This window comes from Rhinolophus hipposideros, assembly GCF_964194185.1.
Source record: "Rhinolophus hipposideros genome assembly, chromosome: 3".
NCBI classification, from domain to species: Eukaryota; Metazoa; Chordata; class Mammalia; order Chiroptera; family Rhinolophidae; genus Rhinolophus; species Rhinolophus hipposideros.
Window position 1 is genome coordinate 106,491,484 of NC_138049.1, and position 14,739 is coordinate 106,506,222.

Sequence of the window (14,739 nt, forward strand, 5' to 3'; positions counted from 1 at the left end):
TGTTGACAGAGCTGAAGCGGAGGAGGGGATGGAGGGAACAGAGCCAGGGGTTGGGGTCTACTGAAGCTCGAGGTGAGAAGGCCAAGTCTCCCCACCTTGAAGCCCCTCCACTACTGCTGGAGGAGCTTTTCCCAGTTTCTACTCCCCGGGGGGAAGCGAGGTCCAGCAAGTAGTTTGGGTGGGAAAAGAGAACTGGAGGAAGTTGACAGGGATGGGCGGGGCCCGTGGGGGGGCTGACCAGGAACCCAGCTTCCTGCTTAGTACCCAGACATCCAGCCCCCGGCTCACCCCCACCCCTTCTAGCCTCCACTCCCCTCAGGAACTCAGGGTTCCGGCCCTCCTCCAAATCCCAGCTCCCCTCCCCCATCGGTTTCTCCCCTCCAGGGGATGGAGGCTGAGAGACCCCAGGAAGAAGAAGATGGTGAGCAGGTGAGCTGGGCACCGGGTGGAGGAGGCTGACACGGGGAGGGAGGGAGGTGAGAGGACCTGAGACAGAGACCTAGCAACGGTGGACTGGGAATTTGGAAGGGCTTGGGCACACTGAGGCAGGTACAGACACAGAGGAAATGGGCCGCTGGCCTAGCACCCTGCCCACCCCGCCCCTGCTTCACTGGACCGGCTGTCTCGGCATCAGGGCCCTCATCAGGATCAGCATGGCTGGCCTCCTGTGAACACCACTGGTCGGCCTTGGCGATCTGCTCCTCCATCCCCTCCTCCAGGGACCCGCCACACAGGTAACCCCCCACCCCACCCAGGGAGCTCCCTGACCCCGGTGCCCCCATTCTTCCTGATCCCATTACCAAGGTCCACTCTATCAGGGGCTCTCTCCCCACCTCTTCTGGACTCCTCATTGCACACCCTTACGTCTGACCACTGGTTCCTAGTCACCTCACCCTGCCGTCCATCGTCTCCCCCCCACCGCTCAGCCAACTTCTCTGAACCCTACCCCTCCTCTCCCAGCCCTGGGGCTGCGCTCGGCCTCCCTGCTCTCCCTGCAGACAGAGCTCCTTCTGGATCTGGTGGCTGAGGCCCAGTCCCGCCGCCTTGAGGAGCAGAGAGCCACCTTTCACGCCTCCCAAAATCCCCCAAACCTAGCCAGAGCCCCACCTCGGCCTCTTGAGGACAGAGAACAGCTTTACAGCACTATCCTCAGTCACCAGGTAAGAGCACCCCTTCCCTAGGAGGTGAGGTCCAGGCTTCCTGGTTTCTCTGCCCTCCTTGTTCTTTGGGGCCCTACCCCTCCTTCTCCCGAGGCCTCTGTCCCCTCCCCAGGCCCTAGTCCCCTCATCCCCATCACAGGTGTCCTGTATGCCCCTCACACCAGCCCTGCCTCCTTTCAAGGCCTGCTCCTCTTAGAATCTCACCAACACCCTCCCCTCCCTCCATTCCTCCAGTGCCAGCGGATGGAAGCCCAGCGGTCAGAGCCTCCCCTACCCCCAGGGGGGCAGGAGCTCCTGGAGTTGCTGCTGAAAGTTCAGGGTGGGGGTCGAATGGAGGAACAAAGATCCCGGCCCCCTCCACACACCTGCTGAGACTTGAGCCCCCCACCAGCCCCTCCATAAGTCCTGAGACTCAAAGCTGGGCAGCCTACTGCATGCCCTCAACCCTGCTTGGCAGGGGCACCAGAGACTGGAAGACCCAGCAGAAATCTCAATATTCATTGCCTTCCTCCACCTTCCCTGGGAACTGGAGGGGGTGAAAAGTCTTCAGACCTTGGGAATAGTCAAGGTATGACGGTCATTTAAGCCCCTCCCCAAGTACTGGGGAGCTTGAGGCAGTGAGCATCCCTGCTACCCAGGGACACCTACTCTGATCTCAGGGAGCGGCTTAGAGTCTTGGTCCTGAGATGTAGGCTCATCCCTAGTAATCAAGCCACTAGGCAGGATCTAAGGGCTCAGTCCTCCATCCCCGAGAAAAGACAAATTTCCTAAGTTATGACTTGAGAGAGTTCCATCCTCCTTCCCAGTAAGAAGAAAGAGGGTGGGGACAGCAAAGAGATAAAGACTCTTCTCCCCCCCTCACCACCAGCACCGCCCAGCCCCAGGACTAAGGGGCCTACAGGCTGCGAATGGACACTTAACCCTGTCTGATGTTTTGGTTGTGTGAATAAATGTAATTCCCCTCTCGACTGAAGACTGGTGTCTCGGGCTGCGGGCCGAGGGTAGGACAGTGAGGCCAGAGGCTGCCTCTCTCCCCAGCCTGGCCTGAGGCCAGCTCCCCTCCCTGGCTGGTTAATTACTGGCTCATTAAGCAGCGGCTGGAGACCTCCCTAATTAGCCCCCCCCCCCGCCTCCCCCTCTCCTGGTTTTAATTAAGTAGAACAGGGAGAGGAGTCATTAGGACAAGAAATATGAACTGAGCTGTCGGTGAACCCCGGCATCCCAGCGGCCAGGGTCCACACCACCTAGATTCCAAATTCAGAACCCTGGCGGCAGGCCCCCCCCACCCGCAACACGCCCCCCTCCCAGGCCGCAGAAGTCCAGCCCCGGGGCCTTCCCATATTTTCCCCGCAGGGCTAGTCTCCTCCCCGCCTCGGTCCTCTTCCCTCTCCCCGCCTCCACTCGGTCTCAGTTCCTCTGTTTCTGTGGCTTTCTCCGCCCCCAGCTCCTCCCCGTTCCTCCTCTCCTCCCCTCCTCTTCCTCCCTGGCTCCCCTCCCCCAGCCTCCCTCCCTCGCTCCCCCCTTCTCCCTCCTCCCTCCTCCCTCTCTCACACACCCCCGCTTGGGCCTCCTCTCTCTCTCCGGCTCCATTTTCTCCGCCGCCGGGGGCCGGGGTCTCCTGTGGGGGGTCCAGCCGGTACCCCAGGTCTCCCTTCAGGGCCGGGGTGAACCCCCGGGGGAGCCGGGAAGGGGATAGACGGGCGGGGGTTGGGGCGGAGGGAGCAGCGGCCCCAGCGAGTTTGGGGGGGAAGTAACCAGGCGGGGGAGGGGCGGAGCAGGGAGGGGGCCTCAGGGCCCCCCCCCAACTATGGACGAGCGGCTGCTGGGGCCGCCCCCTCCAGGCGGGGGCCGGGGGGGCCTGGGATTGGTGGGTGGAGAGCCTGGGGGCCCTGGCGAGCCTCCCGGTGGCGGAGACCCCGGTGGGGGCAGCGGGGGGGTCCCGGGAGGCCGAGGGAAGCAAGACATCGGGGACATTCTGCAGCAGATAATGACCATCACCGACCAGAGCCTGGATGAGGCCCAGGCCAAGTGAGTGCCCCCACCCCGGGACCCCACACAGACCCAGCGGAAGCCCCATTCACAAGCTGTGAGCCCCCCCACCCCAACTATAGGACCCTTTCCAGGATCCTACAGATCTCTTCTCTTGGTACTCCTGGGAGACCCCAGATAAGTGATCCCTCTCAAACCTCCCTTCAGCCCAGGCCCTGAAACCTTAAAGAAGGGAACCCCAGGTGGTCTCACCCCCTCTCCTAACCTCTCACTAACCCCCACACTCCCCACATTCTTCCATCTCCAGAGCCCCCTTCTGGCTCCCCGACTAAGAAACTGCTATGCTGTCTTCTCCCCTAACTCTCCACCCAGCCCAGCCCCCTCCTCTCCAGACCTTGGGACCTCCACACCCCTCCCCAGAGCTCCTATTACTCCTCCACCATGGCTCCTCCTTTAAGGGTCCTCACCCACCCTTTGCCCCTGCTCAGTCCCAGGACCCTTCACACACATCTCTAATGAATTGAACTCCCCTCTTTAGCTTGGTACCCCAAACCCCTCTCTGGCACCTCAAACTCTTGACTCTTCTCCCCAGTCTCCATGTCTCTTCCTCTGAAATCTACATAGTCACCTTCATGTCTGCAGTCACCCTCAAACCCCGGCCTCTATACCCTTCTTGACCATTTCCCACAGTCCCCAGCCTTCCCACTGGGCCTTCAGCCTGCTGCCTCCACCTTCCCTGTCTGCTGGAAAAGCACATCTCCACGCTCTGGTAGCTACCCTCTTCCCAAGAACCCCTCAGCTCCATTCTGACCCCAAACCCACTTTGTATCTCCCTTCTTGTTCCGAGGCTCCCCTCTTTCAACCTCATGGTGCCCCCCCCCCACGTCTGTTGCTATAGCTCAACTTTCTCTCTCTTTACTCTCAAGGAAACATGCCCTAAACTGCCACCGAATGAAGCCCGCTCTCTTTAGCGTCCTGTGTGAAATCAAGGAGAAAACCGGTACGTGGGTCCCCCTCTGTTTCCTCAACTCTGAGGATGGAACCCTGTTTACTATAGACTCGGGCTAAGAGTTTGACAACTTGGGGCCCTGAGGAAAGGGGTGAGGGACGTTGCTAAGGAGGACTGGGGAGGGAACCAAAGAAACCTGGGTGTCCAGGAGGCACTGGAAGGGCTGAGAAGTGGGTGTGGGGTCCCAGGGTCCCTAAGTCCACTTGCCTGCACACCAGGCCTCAGCATTCGAAGCTCCCAGGAGGAGGAGCCGGTGGACCCACAGCTGATGCGCCTGGACAACATGCTTCTGGCAGAGGGTGTGGCTGGGCCGGAGAAGGGGGGGGGCTCAGCCGCAGCAGCTGCGGCCGCTGCAGCTTCCGGGGGCGGCGTGTCCCCTGACAACTCCATTGAACACTCGGACTATCGCAGCAAACTTGCCCAGATTCGCCATATCTACCACTCGGAGCTGGAGAAGTATGAGCAGGTGAGGAGAGGAGGCTGAGTGGGGTGCAGGGACAGTCCTGGGGGAGTCCTAAGGCCAGGGGGCCCTCACAGCCCACGGGCCCCCTGCAGGCCTGTAACGAGTTCACCACCCACGTCATGAACTTGCTGAGGGAGCAGAGCCGCACGCGGCCCGTGGCACCCAAGGAGATGGAGCGCATGGTCAGCATCATCCACCGCAAGTTCAGCGCCATCCAGATGCAGCTCAAGCAGAGCACCTGTGAGGCCGTCATGATCCTGCGTTCCCGCTTCCTGGATGCCAGGTGAGGCGCACGGGCCGGCCTGCCCCCGGCACGGGGCGCCTTCCCCTTCTTCTCCAAGTCCCTGGGCCACCTTGTTGCACAACACGGTACTGCGTGACACTGGCATCCTCCGGATGCACACCATGGAGGCCCTCCTCGGACAACGTCCTCACCTCCCATCTCCCTGCTCTGCAGACGAAAACGCCGGAACTTCAGCAAACAGGCCACTGAGGTCCTAAATGAGTATTTCTACTCCCACCTGAGTAATCCCTATCCTAGTGAGGAGGCCAAGGAGGAGCTCGCCAAGAAGTGTGGCATCACTGTCTCTCAGGTACTGGGGAGCTTTGGGAGGAGTTTTCTGGTTAAAAACGAAAACGAAAATGCAAAACTCGCCGACCCTATTGACTGAGGGTCGCACGGAGGAAAAGGTTTCCACCTGACCCTCCTTTCTGCCCAACACCCCACAGGTCTCCAACTGGTTTGGCAACAAGCGGATTCGCTATAAGAAAAATATTGGGAAGTTCCAAGAGGAGGCAAACATCTATGCCGTCAAGACCGCCGTGTCAGTCACCCAGGGGGGCCACAGCCGCACCAGCTCCCCGACACCCCCTTCCTCCGCAGGTGGATTCCGCCTCCCCCGGCCGGCTGTTTTGCACGCTTCCTGCTTTTGTTCCCACCTCCAGCCTAGGCAGGGTCACAGAGTAGGGGTCTTGGGGGGGGTGAGAGAAACCAACCTGAGATGGGGTGGGGATGTCGGGGACAGAGGCCACTGGACAGTTATGTCTTGTTCTTCAGCAAGTGGCCAGGGAAGGCTCAGAAACAGCCTGATCCTTCTGAGTGTTGAAATGTTTTGTGGATAATTTGTGCACAGTTGCACACTCCTGCAAAGCTAGTTGAGGGCTCTTTGGACACAGTTGTGGTGCTTCTCCTGGGTGCCATCAGACGTTCTGTTACATGTTCCCCTATTTCCCTCTCTGCTCCCCCAAGGCTCTGGCGGCTCTTTCAATCTCTCAGGATCCGGAGACATGTTTCTGGGGATGCCCGGGCTCAATGGAGATTCCTACTCTGCTTCCCAGGTCAGGTGGCCCATCTCCTCCTAAGTAGGATTTTTCCCAAATTTGGTTTCCCTCCCTTCGGGATGAGACTTTTTTTCTTTTGAGGCTTGTCACTGTGTCATACTCTCCTTTGGCTGCCCACAGGTGGAATCACTCCGACACTCAATGGGGCCAGGGGGTTATGGGGATAACCTCGGGGGAGGCCAGATGTACAGCCCTCGGGAAATGAGGGTGAGTGGATGCCTGAAGCCCCCTCCACCTCTCACCAGGACAGAAAGGCCTTTTCCCTGGCACTGTTGTCCCCCACACTAGTTTCCCAGAGCCTTACCCCAACTGTCTCTTTATCTTTTTTCAGGCAAACGGAGGCTGGCAGGAGGCTGTGACCCCATCCTCCGTGACATCCCCGACAGAGGGACCAGGGAGCGTTCATTCTGACACTTCCAACTGATCTCGTCCCTCAGGGCCACAGGGGTGGGGGCTCACAAGGTGACTCTTGAATAGGATGCAGGCATCCAGAGGACAAACCCCAGACACAGGAGAAGCACAAGACAGAAGGGCAATGGGGTCGTCCCCTACCCCACCAGATTCTCTGTGCTGGGGGTACTGAGTACATGGCAGGGAGAATGGGGTCCCCTAAGGGGAAAGTGGGGTCTCCCCCTTTTTTGCTTTAGTTCAGTCTTTTTTTCTTCTCCTTTTCTTACACAGAAACACACCCATAATTCTCTTTTTCAGATTTATCTCATATACACATGTACAGCTATTCTGTTTCCCTCTCTGGTTTCTACCACTCTCCTCCCCCACCCCTTATCTACTCTGGGATCTGTGGAGACGCCAGCCTTGCCCCACCAGAGATGCCAAAAATGGGGACACAACTTCTGGACAGAGGACTTGGGCCACGCCCCGTGCCTCCCACCCCCTGCCCCTCCAGACGGCTTTATTACCTCATACGCAGCTCATCTTAAACCAATAGAATCGCTCGGTGGACGAGAGTGTCTGACTCAGATATCTACCTCGGAGGGAGTTTCTGCTACTTTAGGGAATTGTTGACTGGGCTTTGGGGTTGATTTTTTTTTTTTTTTTTTTTTGGTGGGGGGAGAAAAAGAAACCCTAGGACCCATCTGTATTTTAAAAAATGTTTTGGTTTTTTTGTTGGTTGTTAATTTTTAGTTTGGGGAAGTAGATGCTTTTATAAATGTTGATTTCTTGTTTTTGTTTTTTCTCGTTTTCCCATATTAGGGGTGATAGCCAAAGGGGTCATAAGAGAAAGGGGAACAAATAGAACTGGTAAAGAGGCCCACCTGGCTCCCAGTGCTGTCCATCAGGAAGTACACTTAGCAGGGCGCCAAGCCTGCCCCCTAAAATCACTTAGGCATTCTCCTTTGCTTGTAAAACCCCAGGTGTTCTTTGCTTGTGCAGGCAGCTTCTTGCTGCATTTAGTGTGGAGGCGGTCAGTCAGGGCTTGCTGGGCTGGCCTGTTCTCCCTCTTCCACAACCCTTGGGCAGAGTTAGACTCGGTGATTTTGAGGAAATGCCACCCCTCCCGTTACACGTCTTTAGATCTTTTTTTTAACTATTTGCAGATTGGAGGGGGAAGAATGGGGAGGGGGTTATTGCAAAATATGTTAAGTATGGGTTGGAGTGTTTGTGTATGTATCTCCCTCAATTTCCCCAGAAATGAGGTATCGTTTTTTTCTTTTTCTTTTCTCAGTCCAAAATTGAGAGGGTGGGGAGAGGAAGGAGGTTGCAAAAAGCCAGGTATTAGGGGGAAGTAAAATCACCACTGCCCCATCCTTGATTGGCCCTGAACCCTACCATCTGAACCCCTCAAACATCCTCAGGATTTCACAAGACTGTCATAGTGGGGAACCCTTCCTGTCAAAGATCCGGGCAAGATGGGAGCAGGTTGGAATTGTGATGGGTGGGGAGGTGGGAGGACGGGCCGGGGGCAGTTCTCTCCTCACTTGTAAACTTGTAGTTTCACAGAAAAAAGTTTTAAATAAAGAAATTTCTTTTTTCCCTGGGTTTAGTTGAGAATTATTTTCAAAAACATGAGAAACCCCATAAAAAAATACGTATTTTTCTCTCATAAAGCCCCAAATAATTTCCCCCATCCCTCCAGCCTTGCCCTCACCACCCAGGCCCCAGGTTGTACCCTTGCTTCTTCTCTGTGGAAAACAGCCTGGCCTGAACCCTGTTGCCTGGCAACCTTGCCTCCTTGAGATGGGGCGCCAGTGGTCCATCAGGCAGCCCTCAGCTGACTGATGGAACAGGTTGGGGGTCCTGAGGGGGTGGGACACACTAGGCAGTGCACTCCCCACCCCCATGGCTGTGGCAGTGCCCAGGGGTGGGGTGATAATTGTTTCTCCTAGTGTCTGAAGGACTCTTGTCCGAGAGTCATGAATTCCTAGCATTCCCTGTGCCAGGACAGGATGGGGAGATGGGGGCAGGGGAAAGGGTACAAGCCGCACCTAGGGCGAGGCCACAGCAGTGAGGGGCAGACAGAGCCAGGAGCCTGGGAAGGAAGCAGGATGGCAGCAGGCACAGCGGTCGGAGCCTGGGTGCTGGTCCTCAGTCTGTGGGGTGAGCCACTCCCCACACCTCTCCTCCCTGCGGAAAGCACTCCACCCCCTCCCCAAATCTTCCCAGAACTTTCCTGGAACCTGGGCACTGCTCTCTAAGCTCCCTCACCCACCCTGTGCTGGTTGTACAAGCCCCATCTCTCTTCCTGCCCCTCCTCCTTGGTGCTGTCTCCCAGGGACCGTGGTAGGTGGTCAAAACGTCACAGCCCGGATCGGGAAGCCCCTGGTGCTGAACTGTAAGGGTGCCCCCAAGAAACCCCCCCAGCAGCTGGAATGGAAACTGGTAAGCAGGGCTCCCGTTGCACGCTCACACTCCCCACCTCCCTGCCTCCTGAGTCCTTTCCCAAAGGGTCCTTCTCTGTCCCCAGAACACAGGTCGGACAGAAGCTTGGAAGGTCCTGTCTCCCCAGGGAGGCCCCTGGGACAGCGTGGCTCGGGTCCTCCCCAATGGCTCTCTCCTCCTGCCAGCCATCGGGATCCAGGATGAGGGGACTTTCCGGTGCCGGGCAATGAGCCGGAATGGAAAGGAGACCAAGTCCAACTACCAAGTCCGAGTCTACCGTAAGGGGCCCAGGGCCTTCCCCAAGGCCCACCTCTCACCTAAGGAAGAGCCTGCAATCCCAGCCCTTAAGTCTTTGGCCCTGCTGTGTGAGCCTCTAACTTCGCTGCCCCATCCCCACAATGGGGGGGGGGTGAGAATCTTCACAGTTCCAGCCTCTGATTGCAATTTTCCTCCTTCAGAGACTCCCAGGAAGCCAGAAATTGTTGATCCTGCCTCTGAACTCATGGCTGGTGTCTCCAATAAGGTAGTGGAGGAAAAGGGGAGTAGAAAGTGGTCATGAGAATGGGAGAGGAGTGTAGCTGGGTGCATGTGTATGGAGTCTTACTGTTAAAGATGATGAGGTCACTCTTTCCCCAGGTAGGGACATGTGTGTCTGAGGGGGGTTACCCTGCAGGGACGCTGAGCTGGCGTTTGGATGGGAAAGTCCTGACACCTGATGGCAAAGGTAAGTCCCAAGTCCTCCCCTCTGAGCTGCCTTCTTTCTTATCCCTCTCCCCCACACACCATGGGTATCTTGCCTTCTCCTTCCCCCACCATAGGAGTGTCTGTGAAGGAAGAAACCAGGAGACACCCTGAGACAGGGCTTTTCACACTCCAGTCGGAGCTAACAATGACCCCAGCCCGGGGAGGCACGCCCCACCTGACCTTCTCCTGTAGCTTCAGCCCTGGCATTCCCCGGCGCCGAGCCCTACACACAGCCCCCATCAAGCTCAATGTCTGGGGTGAGCACAGAGGTGGGGAGGGCCCCAAGCTCGGCTTAGTACATCCTGAAAGTGTGGCCACAGGGACCACACACAGGGTGACTCTGCCTCATGCCCCTTCCCAGCCCCTGAGCCGGTGCCTCTGGAGGTCCAGTTGGTGGTGGACCCGGAAGGTGGAGCAGTAGCTCCTGGTGGGACCGTGACCCTGACCTGTGAAGCCCCCGCCCAGCCTCCTCCTCAAATCCACTGGATCAAGGATGTGAGTGACCTGGAGAGGAGGTTGAGAGGTAGAGATCCATAATGGGCAGCTAGGAGGACAGGGGCTCATGGACAGAGGCAGGCAACGAGCTGGGGAGGAAGACAGGTGTGTATAGATGTGAAGACAAACACAGGAGTGTGAGATGTGTAGCCGCGTCGTAACAGCCTCCTGTCCCCCACCCCCCAGGGCACACCCCTGCCCCTGCCGCCCAGCCCGGTGCTGCTCCTCTCTGAGGCAGGGCCTCAGGATCAGGGGACCTACAGCTGTGTGGCCACCCATCCCAGCCACGGGCCCCAGGAAAGCCGTGCCATCAGCATCAGCCTCCTCGGTGAGGAGACCTCTCCCCAGATCCCAGGGACCCTGCGCAGGCGCCAGTTCCCTACCCCATTCTGGCACTGTCCCCAAGAGCCACCCCACCCCTCCCTCAGGGGACCCACACCCAGGCCTTGGCTGCCCCACCCAAACCTACCAAGAGAGCCACTCTGAAGAAAGGGAAGACTCCACTGGGGCTCCCACTACATAGCCCTTTCCCAAACTGAAGCCTTCTTTTCTGACTCGCTCTTTGTCTTCCAGAAACAGGCGAGGAGGGGCCGGCTGCAGGTGAGGGGTTGGACAATGTCAGAGAAGCAAACAGACCCCAATGTAACTGGGAGGATGAACAAGAAAGGAGCAGCGAGTGGTGGAGGCTGTGCCCTCACTGCTCCCCTTTTCCCCACAGGCTCTGTGGGAGGCCCAGGGCTAGGAACTCTAGGTCTGGTCCTGGGGATCCTAGGAGGCCTGGGGACAGCCACCCTGCTCATTGGAATCATCATGTGGCAAAGATGGCGACGCCGGGGAGAGGAGAGGTGAGTGGAGAAAGCCAGACACCTCAGGCTTGGGGGGGCTCCCTGGCAGCAAGAAGAGGTGGGGGAAGTGCTAGGATCCGTGTGCAGAATTCTCCCCAATCCTCCTCCCCAGGAAGGCCCCAGAGAACCGGGAGGAGGAGGAGGAAGAACGTGCAGAGCTGAATCAGTCGGAAGAGCCCGAGGCAGCCGAGAGCAGTGCAGGGGGGCCGTAAAGGACCCACAGCTCCCCATGCCCCCCGTCCCTCAGCTCCCTTTCCTTTCCCCACACGGCCTGGCCCCAGAACAGTTCCCCTGTATAACCTCTACCCACCCCGCCAAGCTTTCTTCCACAACCAGAGCCTCCCACAAACAGTGATGAGTAAACATCTGACATATCCCACCCCCTTTGTTCGTGTGTGTGTGTGTGTGTGTGTGTGTGAGAGAGAGAGAGAGAGAGAGAGAGACAGAGAGAGAGAGAGAGAGAGAGAGATTGAGAGAGAGATGCCCTCACCCTGAGAGCCCTGAAGGAGAGTGGTCACCCCCACGCTTCCCCACACCACTCCAAACATCTACTCAAGGTGGGGAGAGGATGTTCCTGACCGGGAAAGAAGGAGGGAAGGACAAAGGTGGGCAGAGTTCCCATCAATACATCTCCTTGTTTATTGAGTTTGTAATAAAGGAGGTAGTGAGGGGAAGGAAGCACTAAAGTCAGAACCCATATCACACACTGGGGACAGACAAATTAAATTAAATCAACAAGGGGAAAGTAGGGGAGAGTCAGAGGGAGCCTTGCCCACCTTTCAACATCAAATCAAGAAATTGGGGAGAGCAAAGGATGAGGAGAGAGGAGAAACAGACGTTTTCTACAGTCCGTCCTCCTCTCCCACAGCTGGGAAATACGATGCTACTGAGTGAGCAGTTCAGAGCACGTTTCTCCCATCCTACGCACAGATGTCACTCCTCCCACACCCTCCTGGAAAATGGCCAGGGTTGGCCTTAGCCAACAGAAATGGAGGGGCTCAGGGGAAGGTCCAGGAGTAAGGAGGGTCAGCAGGGACCCCCAATACTGATTCTCCTCTGGCTGGCGGTGGGCAGAAAGGAGACACAGCTCAAATACTGAGCAGCCAGAAAAAGAAGAAGATGGCGAGAAACAGGAAGAGGGAGTCCTGCCAGCTGGAGGCCGGGTGACCCTGTCCCAGATCGACACCTGTGGGAGAGAGGAAAGCTGCAGAAGAAGCACCCACTCCAGGGTCGGAAAGGGGCCTGAAGGGATCCAGGGGCTCCCTGACAGGAGCTGAGGGAAGGCTCTTACCTGCACCCCGGTGGAAGGGCTCGTGGGTATTGAAGATGGTGGTGAAAAATCCAAAGGGAAAAGCACCAACACCAAATGAGAAGTGAAAGCCCCCAGTATCACCAAATGGCTGGAATCCCTAAGGAGGGAGAGAAAGTCAGAGGGGGGCTGGGAAGATCTTCAGCAAGGAAGGAACACAATCAGACAAGACTCACCCCCCTGCTCTCTGGAGCTGGTCGTTGGCCCTGGGGTCGCGGTGGAGTTTTCAATCTGAGGAAGAGGATAGGGACATCAGCAGGAAATGTTCTCTCCACTCTCACACCCCACTCGCAGGGAGGAAGTCTTCCATCTTCCCCCAGCACCCTCCTCTCTCTCACCTGGGATCCTGGGGCTTCTGGCTCCCTCGCCCATAAAGGGGGACAACCTTTTCTCTGCTGATCCCAGCTTTACACACTGGGCACTCTTGCCGCTCTGGCCGTGTCTCCAACCACTGGGGATAAAAAATGAAGTGCTCGCCAGTACGCAGCAGGGTCTTCCATCTCCTCAGACTCCCCCCCCTCCCCCATTTCCCTCTTCATCTCCTCTGAGTACGCACCTGATGAAGACAGGGCCAACTGGATGGAGGGAAAAAAAAAAAGGTCAGACTAGCTAGAGAAAGAGAGACATAGACCCGGCCTCAGAGTCCCATCTCACTCCCGATTCCCAAGTATTAGCTACTGTTACTTTTCATATTTTCCACCACCTCTCCTGTGCCAGCTAACTTGACCTTCCTGCTTCTCTCGTCTACCAATACCTAAAGCTTCATCCATCCTCAGCATGCTCAATCCTCTCCTCTCCCCCAACACACATCCTCATTCCCTCCCTTCTCTGCCTTCTGACTTAATTTCCAGTTCTCTTCAACCACCCCTTTCCAGATCTTTTTCAATCCCAGCCCCATCCTTGCCCCCATTCCTCCCAAACCAAACCCCTTCACTAGCACCTTCCCTCACTACTCTTCCTTTTCCAGGCCCGATAAAGCCCCGATTTCCACAATCCTGTAACCTCTTAAGACTGTCCCTCCAGTGCCCTTGTCCGCGAGGCACACCACCCCCTTCCACACCTCACCTGAATGTGATCCCACATTCCCTACGTCTCTCCTACTCAACTGATGGGTGCCTCCCCTACCCTTTAAGTCTAATCCGTTTCCACCTGTATAACTACTGTGTCTCCCCGAAAATAAGACCTAGCCGGACAACCAGCTCTAATGCGTCTTTTGGAGGAAAAATTAATATAAGACCCGCTCTTATACTATAAGATCCGGTCTTATTTTACTATAACATAAGACCAGATCTTAATGTAATATAATATGATATAATATAACACTGAGTCATATTAATTTTTGCTCCAAAAGACGTATTAGAGCTGATTGTCCAGCTAGATCTTATTTTTGGGGAAACAAGGTAAGACCCCTCACTTCTCTGGGTTAAGGTGGCTCGAGTCTCACCTGTACAGATGTGCGGTGTCCACCCTCCCGCCCTACTTCCTCTTAACACCGCACGTCCCAGCTCCTAGTTCCTATGCCTCTCTCCACAGGTCTCGTCTGTAAGGACTTGTCCCACCCACCCACCCATACATGCCCGAAAAGACGTGTCTCACCCATGGGGATGTGCCCTCCGATTACACGTATGAGTGTACGTTCCGCCCGCCCCCAGACCCCACTTAGGGAGGTGAGCCCCACTCCTTTTCGCCCCCTTCCCGATTCTCACCAGTACAGGTGGCCACACACACTGACCACAGCTTCCCGAGCAGTCTCCAGACATATATTACATTCGAAGGTTGAGCCCGCCCCGCCCCGCTCGCGATTTGGCCCTTCGGGGCCCCCGTCCTCCTCCTCCGCGGCTGCCATGGCCCGTTCTATTTCGCCCCCACGTACCCCTTAGTCCTCGCAAACACATATACAAGCCCCAACAAACGAGAAACCGCCTCCTTCTCACGATCGTTGGGAGGCTTCAAGGTTTTTTAATCAGGATTGGTCTGAGTGCCTGCCAATCACACAGGATTCAAAAGAAAGGATTGGTCCAGAGGGCGGGGATGGAAAGAGGTTTATGCGGTCCTGCCCTTGCACAATAACTATTGGCTGATACGGTAGCAGTCAGTATGGAATCTCAGGGGATTGGTAGCAACGTCATACGTCCTGTCGCTGGTCCAGGGAAGGTTTTATTCGTCTGGGTATCTGCCAGTCATAACCAAAGGCCAGAAGCAATTGGCTCGGGACTACATAGACCTCCTCCGCTAGAACCTTTCTTTCCTTCGCTCCCCTTTTACAGAATGTCCGGATTCCTATTGGACTTTGGAGCGTATGGCTCCAAAGCAATTGATTGGCTAGAACTCGACGGAAAATGATTAGGTAAAATGCGCGTGCGCAGCCAGCGGCGGGAAGGGGTGGGCCAATCTCGTGAGGGTTGAGCCTTCTTTGGTCCCACCCCCTCCACCTCTATCTTGTCGCCATGGTGACTGGTCTACAACTGGCTGGGTTAGTGTGTTCAAAGGATTCCGCTCAGCCTCATCCGGGTCCTCCGGCTGTGGTTTCTCTCTCTCTCTCTCTC

General features: G+C 56.7%; 4 protein-coding genes across 6 annotated transcripts; 3 read left to right on the forward strand and 1 right to left on the reverse strand.

Moving 5' to 3' along the window:
• Positions 1 to 7: 7 nt before the first annotated feature.
• Positions 8 to 2,127, forward strand: GPSM3 (G protein signaling modulator 3). Its single transcript, XM_081043910.1, has 5 exons — positions 8 to 72; positions 385 to 429; positions 635 to 734; positions 961 to 1,160; positions 1,395 to 2,127. The coding sequence occupies exons 2-5, from the start codon at positions 388 to 390 to the stop codon at positions 1,530 to 1,532; spliced, it is 480 nt and encodes a 159-aa protein (XP_080900036.1). The 5' UTR covers positions 8 to 72; positions 385 to 387; the 3' UTR covers positions 1,533 to 2,127.
• An 840-nt stretch (positions 2,128 to 2,967) lies between these two features.
• PBX2 (PBX homeobox 2) lies at positions 2,968 to 7,960 on the forward strand (the record flags this gene model as incomplete). The annotated part of the gene is made up of 9 exons (XM_081044729.1): positions 2,968 to 3,188; positions 4,076 to 4,149; positions 4,377 to 4,624; positions 4,714 to 4,904; positions 5,079 to 5,214; positions 5,351 to 5,504; positions 5,871 to 5,959; positions 6,083 to 6,169; positions 6,294 to 7,960. 9 exons carry the CDS (start codon positions 2,968 to 2,970, stop codon positions 6,384 to 6,386), a joined length of 1,293 nt encoding a protein of 430 aa, XP_080900855.1. The 3' UTR covers positions 6,387 to 7,960.
• A 345-nt stretch (positions 7,961 to 8,305) lies between these two features.
• On the forward strand, positions 8,306 to 11,564 carry AGER (advanced glycosylation end-product specific receptor). Of its 3 annotated transcripts, none has more exons than XM_081044731.1 (11): positions 8,306 to 8,518; positions 8,694 to 8,800; positions 8,886 to 9,078; positions 9,259 to 9,323; positions 9,437 to 9,524; positions 9,619 to 9,801; positions 9,906 to 10,039; positions 10,226 to 10,367; positions 10,619 to 10,639; positions 10,758 to 10,884; positions 10,997 to 11,560. In XM_081044731.1, the coding sequence occupies exons 1-11, from the start codon at positions 8,368 to 8,370 to the stop codon at positions 11,094 to 11,096; spliced, it is 1,311 nt and encodes a 436-aa protein (XP_080900857.1). In that variant the 5' UTR covers positions 8,306 to 8,367; the 3' UTR covers positions 11,097 to 11,560. The 3 variants fall into 3 exon arrangements, with proteins under 3 accessions (XP_080900857.1, XP_080900856.1, XP_080900858.1); XM_081044732.1 differs by having other exon boundaries at positions 8,440 to 8,518; positions 10,613 to 10,639; positions 10,997 to 11,564; XM_081044730.1 differs by having other exon boundaries at positions 10,619 to 10,884; positions 10,997 to 11,264.
• Positions 11,495 to 14,127, reverse strand: RNF5 (ring finger protein 5). The gene is made up of 6 exons (XM_081044750.1): positions 13,900 to 14,127; positions 12,750 to 12,768; positions 12,532 to 12,644; positions 12,370 to 12,424; positions 12,176 to 12,293; positions 11,495 to 12,070 (listed from the first exon to the last, which is right to left on the reverse strand). Exons 1-6 carry the CDS (start codon positions 14,037 to 14,039, stop codon positions 11,973 to 11,975), a joined length of 543 nt encoding a protein of 180 aa, XP_080900876.1. The 5' UTR covers positions 14,040 to 14,127; the 3' UTR covers positions 11,495 to 11,972.
• Between the last annotated feature and the right edge of the window lie 612 nt (positions 14,128 to 14,739).

What these genes read in the sequence shown, in the direction of transcription:
- GPSM3 (XM_081043910.1), top strand. Translation starts at nt 388, where the DNA reads ATGGAGGCTGAGAGACCCCAGGAAGAAGAAGATGGTGAGCAG. An exon ending in AAGAAGAAGATGGTGAGCAG is followed by an intron (nt 430 to 634) that starts GTGAGCTGGGCA and finishes TCTCGGCATCAG; the next exon opens with GGCCCTCATCAGGATCAGCA. An exon ending in GCACTATCCTCAGTCACCAG is followed by an intron (nt 1,161 to 1,394) that starts GTAAGAGCACCC and finishes CCATTCCTCCAG; the next exon opens with TGCCAGCGGATGGAAGCCCA.
- RNF5 (XM_081044750.1), bottom strand. Translation starts at nt 14,039, where the DNA reads ATGGCAGCCGCGGAGGAGGAGGACGGGGGCCCCGAAGGGCCAAATCGC. An exon ending in CAGAAGCCCCAGGATCCCAG is followed by an intron (nt 12,425 to 12,531) that starts GTGAGAGAGAGG and finishes CCTCTTCCTCAG; the next exon opens with ATTGAAAACTCCACCGCGAC. An exon ending in GCCCTTCCACCGGGGTGCAG is followed by an intron (nt 12,071 to 12,175) that starts GTAAGAGCCTTC and finishes TCTCTCCCACAG; the next exon opens with GTGTCGATCTGGGACAGGGT.
- AGER (XM_081044730.1), top strand. Translation starts at nt 8,368, where the DNA reads ATGGGGAGATGGGGGCAGGGGAAAGGGTACAAGCCGCACCTAGGGCGA. An exon ending in CATCAGCATCAGCCTCCTCG is followed by an intron (nt 10,368 to 10,618) that starts GTGAGGAGACCT and finishes TTCCAGAAACAG; the next exon opens with GCGAGGAGGGGCCGGCTGCA. An exon ending in CGACGCCGGGGAGAGGAGAG is followed by an intron (nt 10,885 to 10,996) that starts GTGAGTGGAGAA and finishes CCTCCTCCCCAG; the next exon opens with GAAGGCCCCAGAGAACCGGG.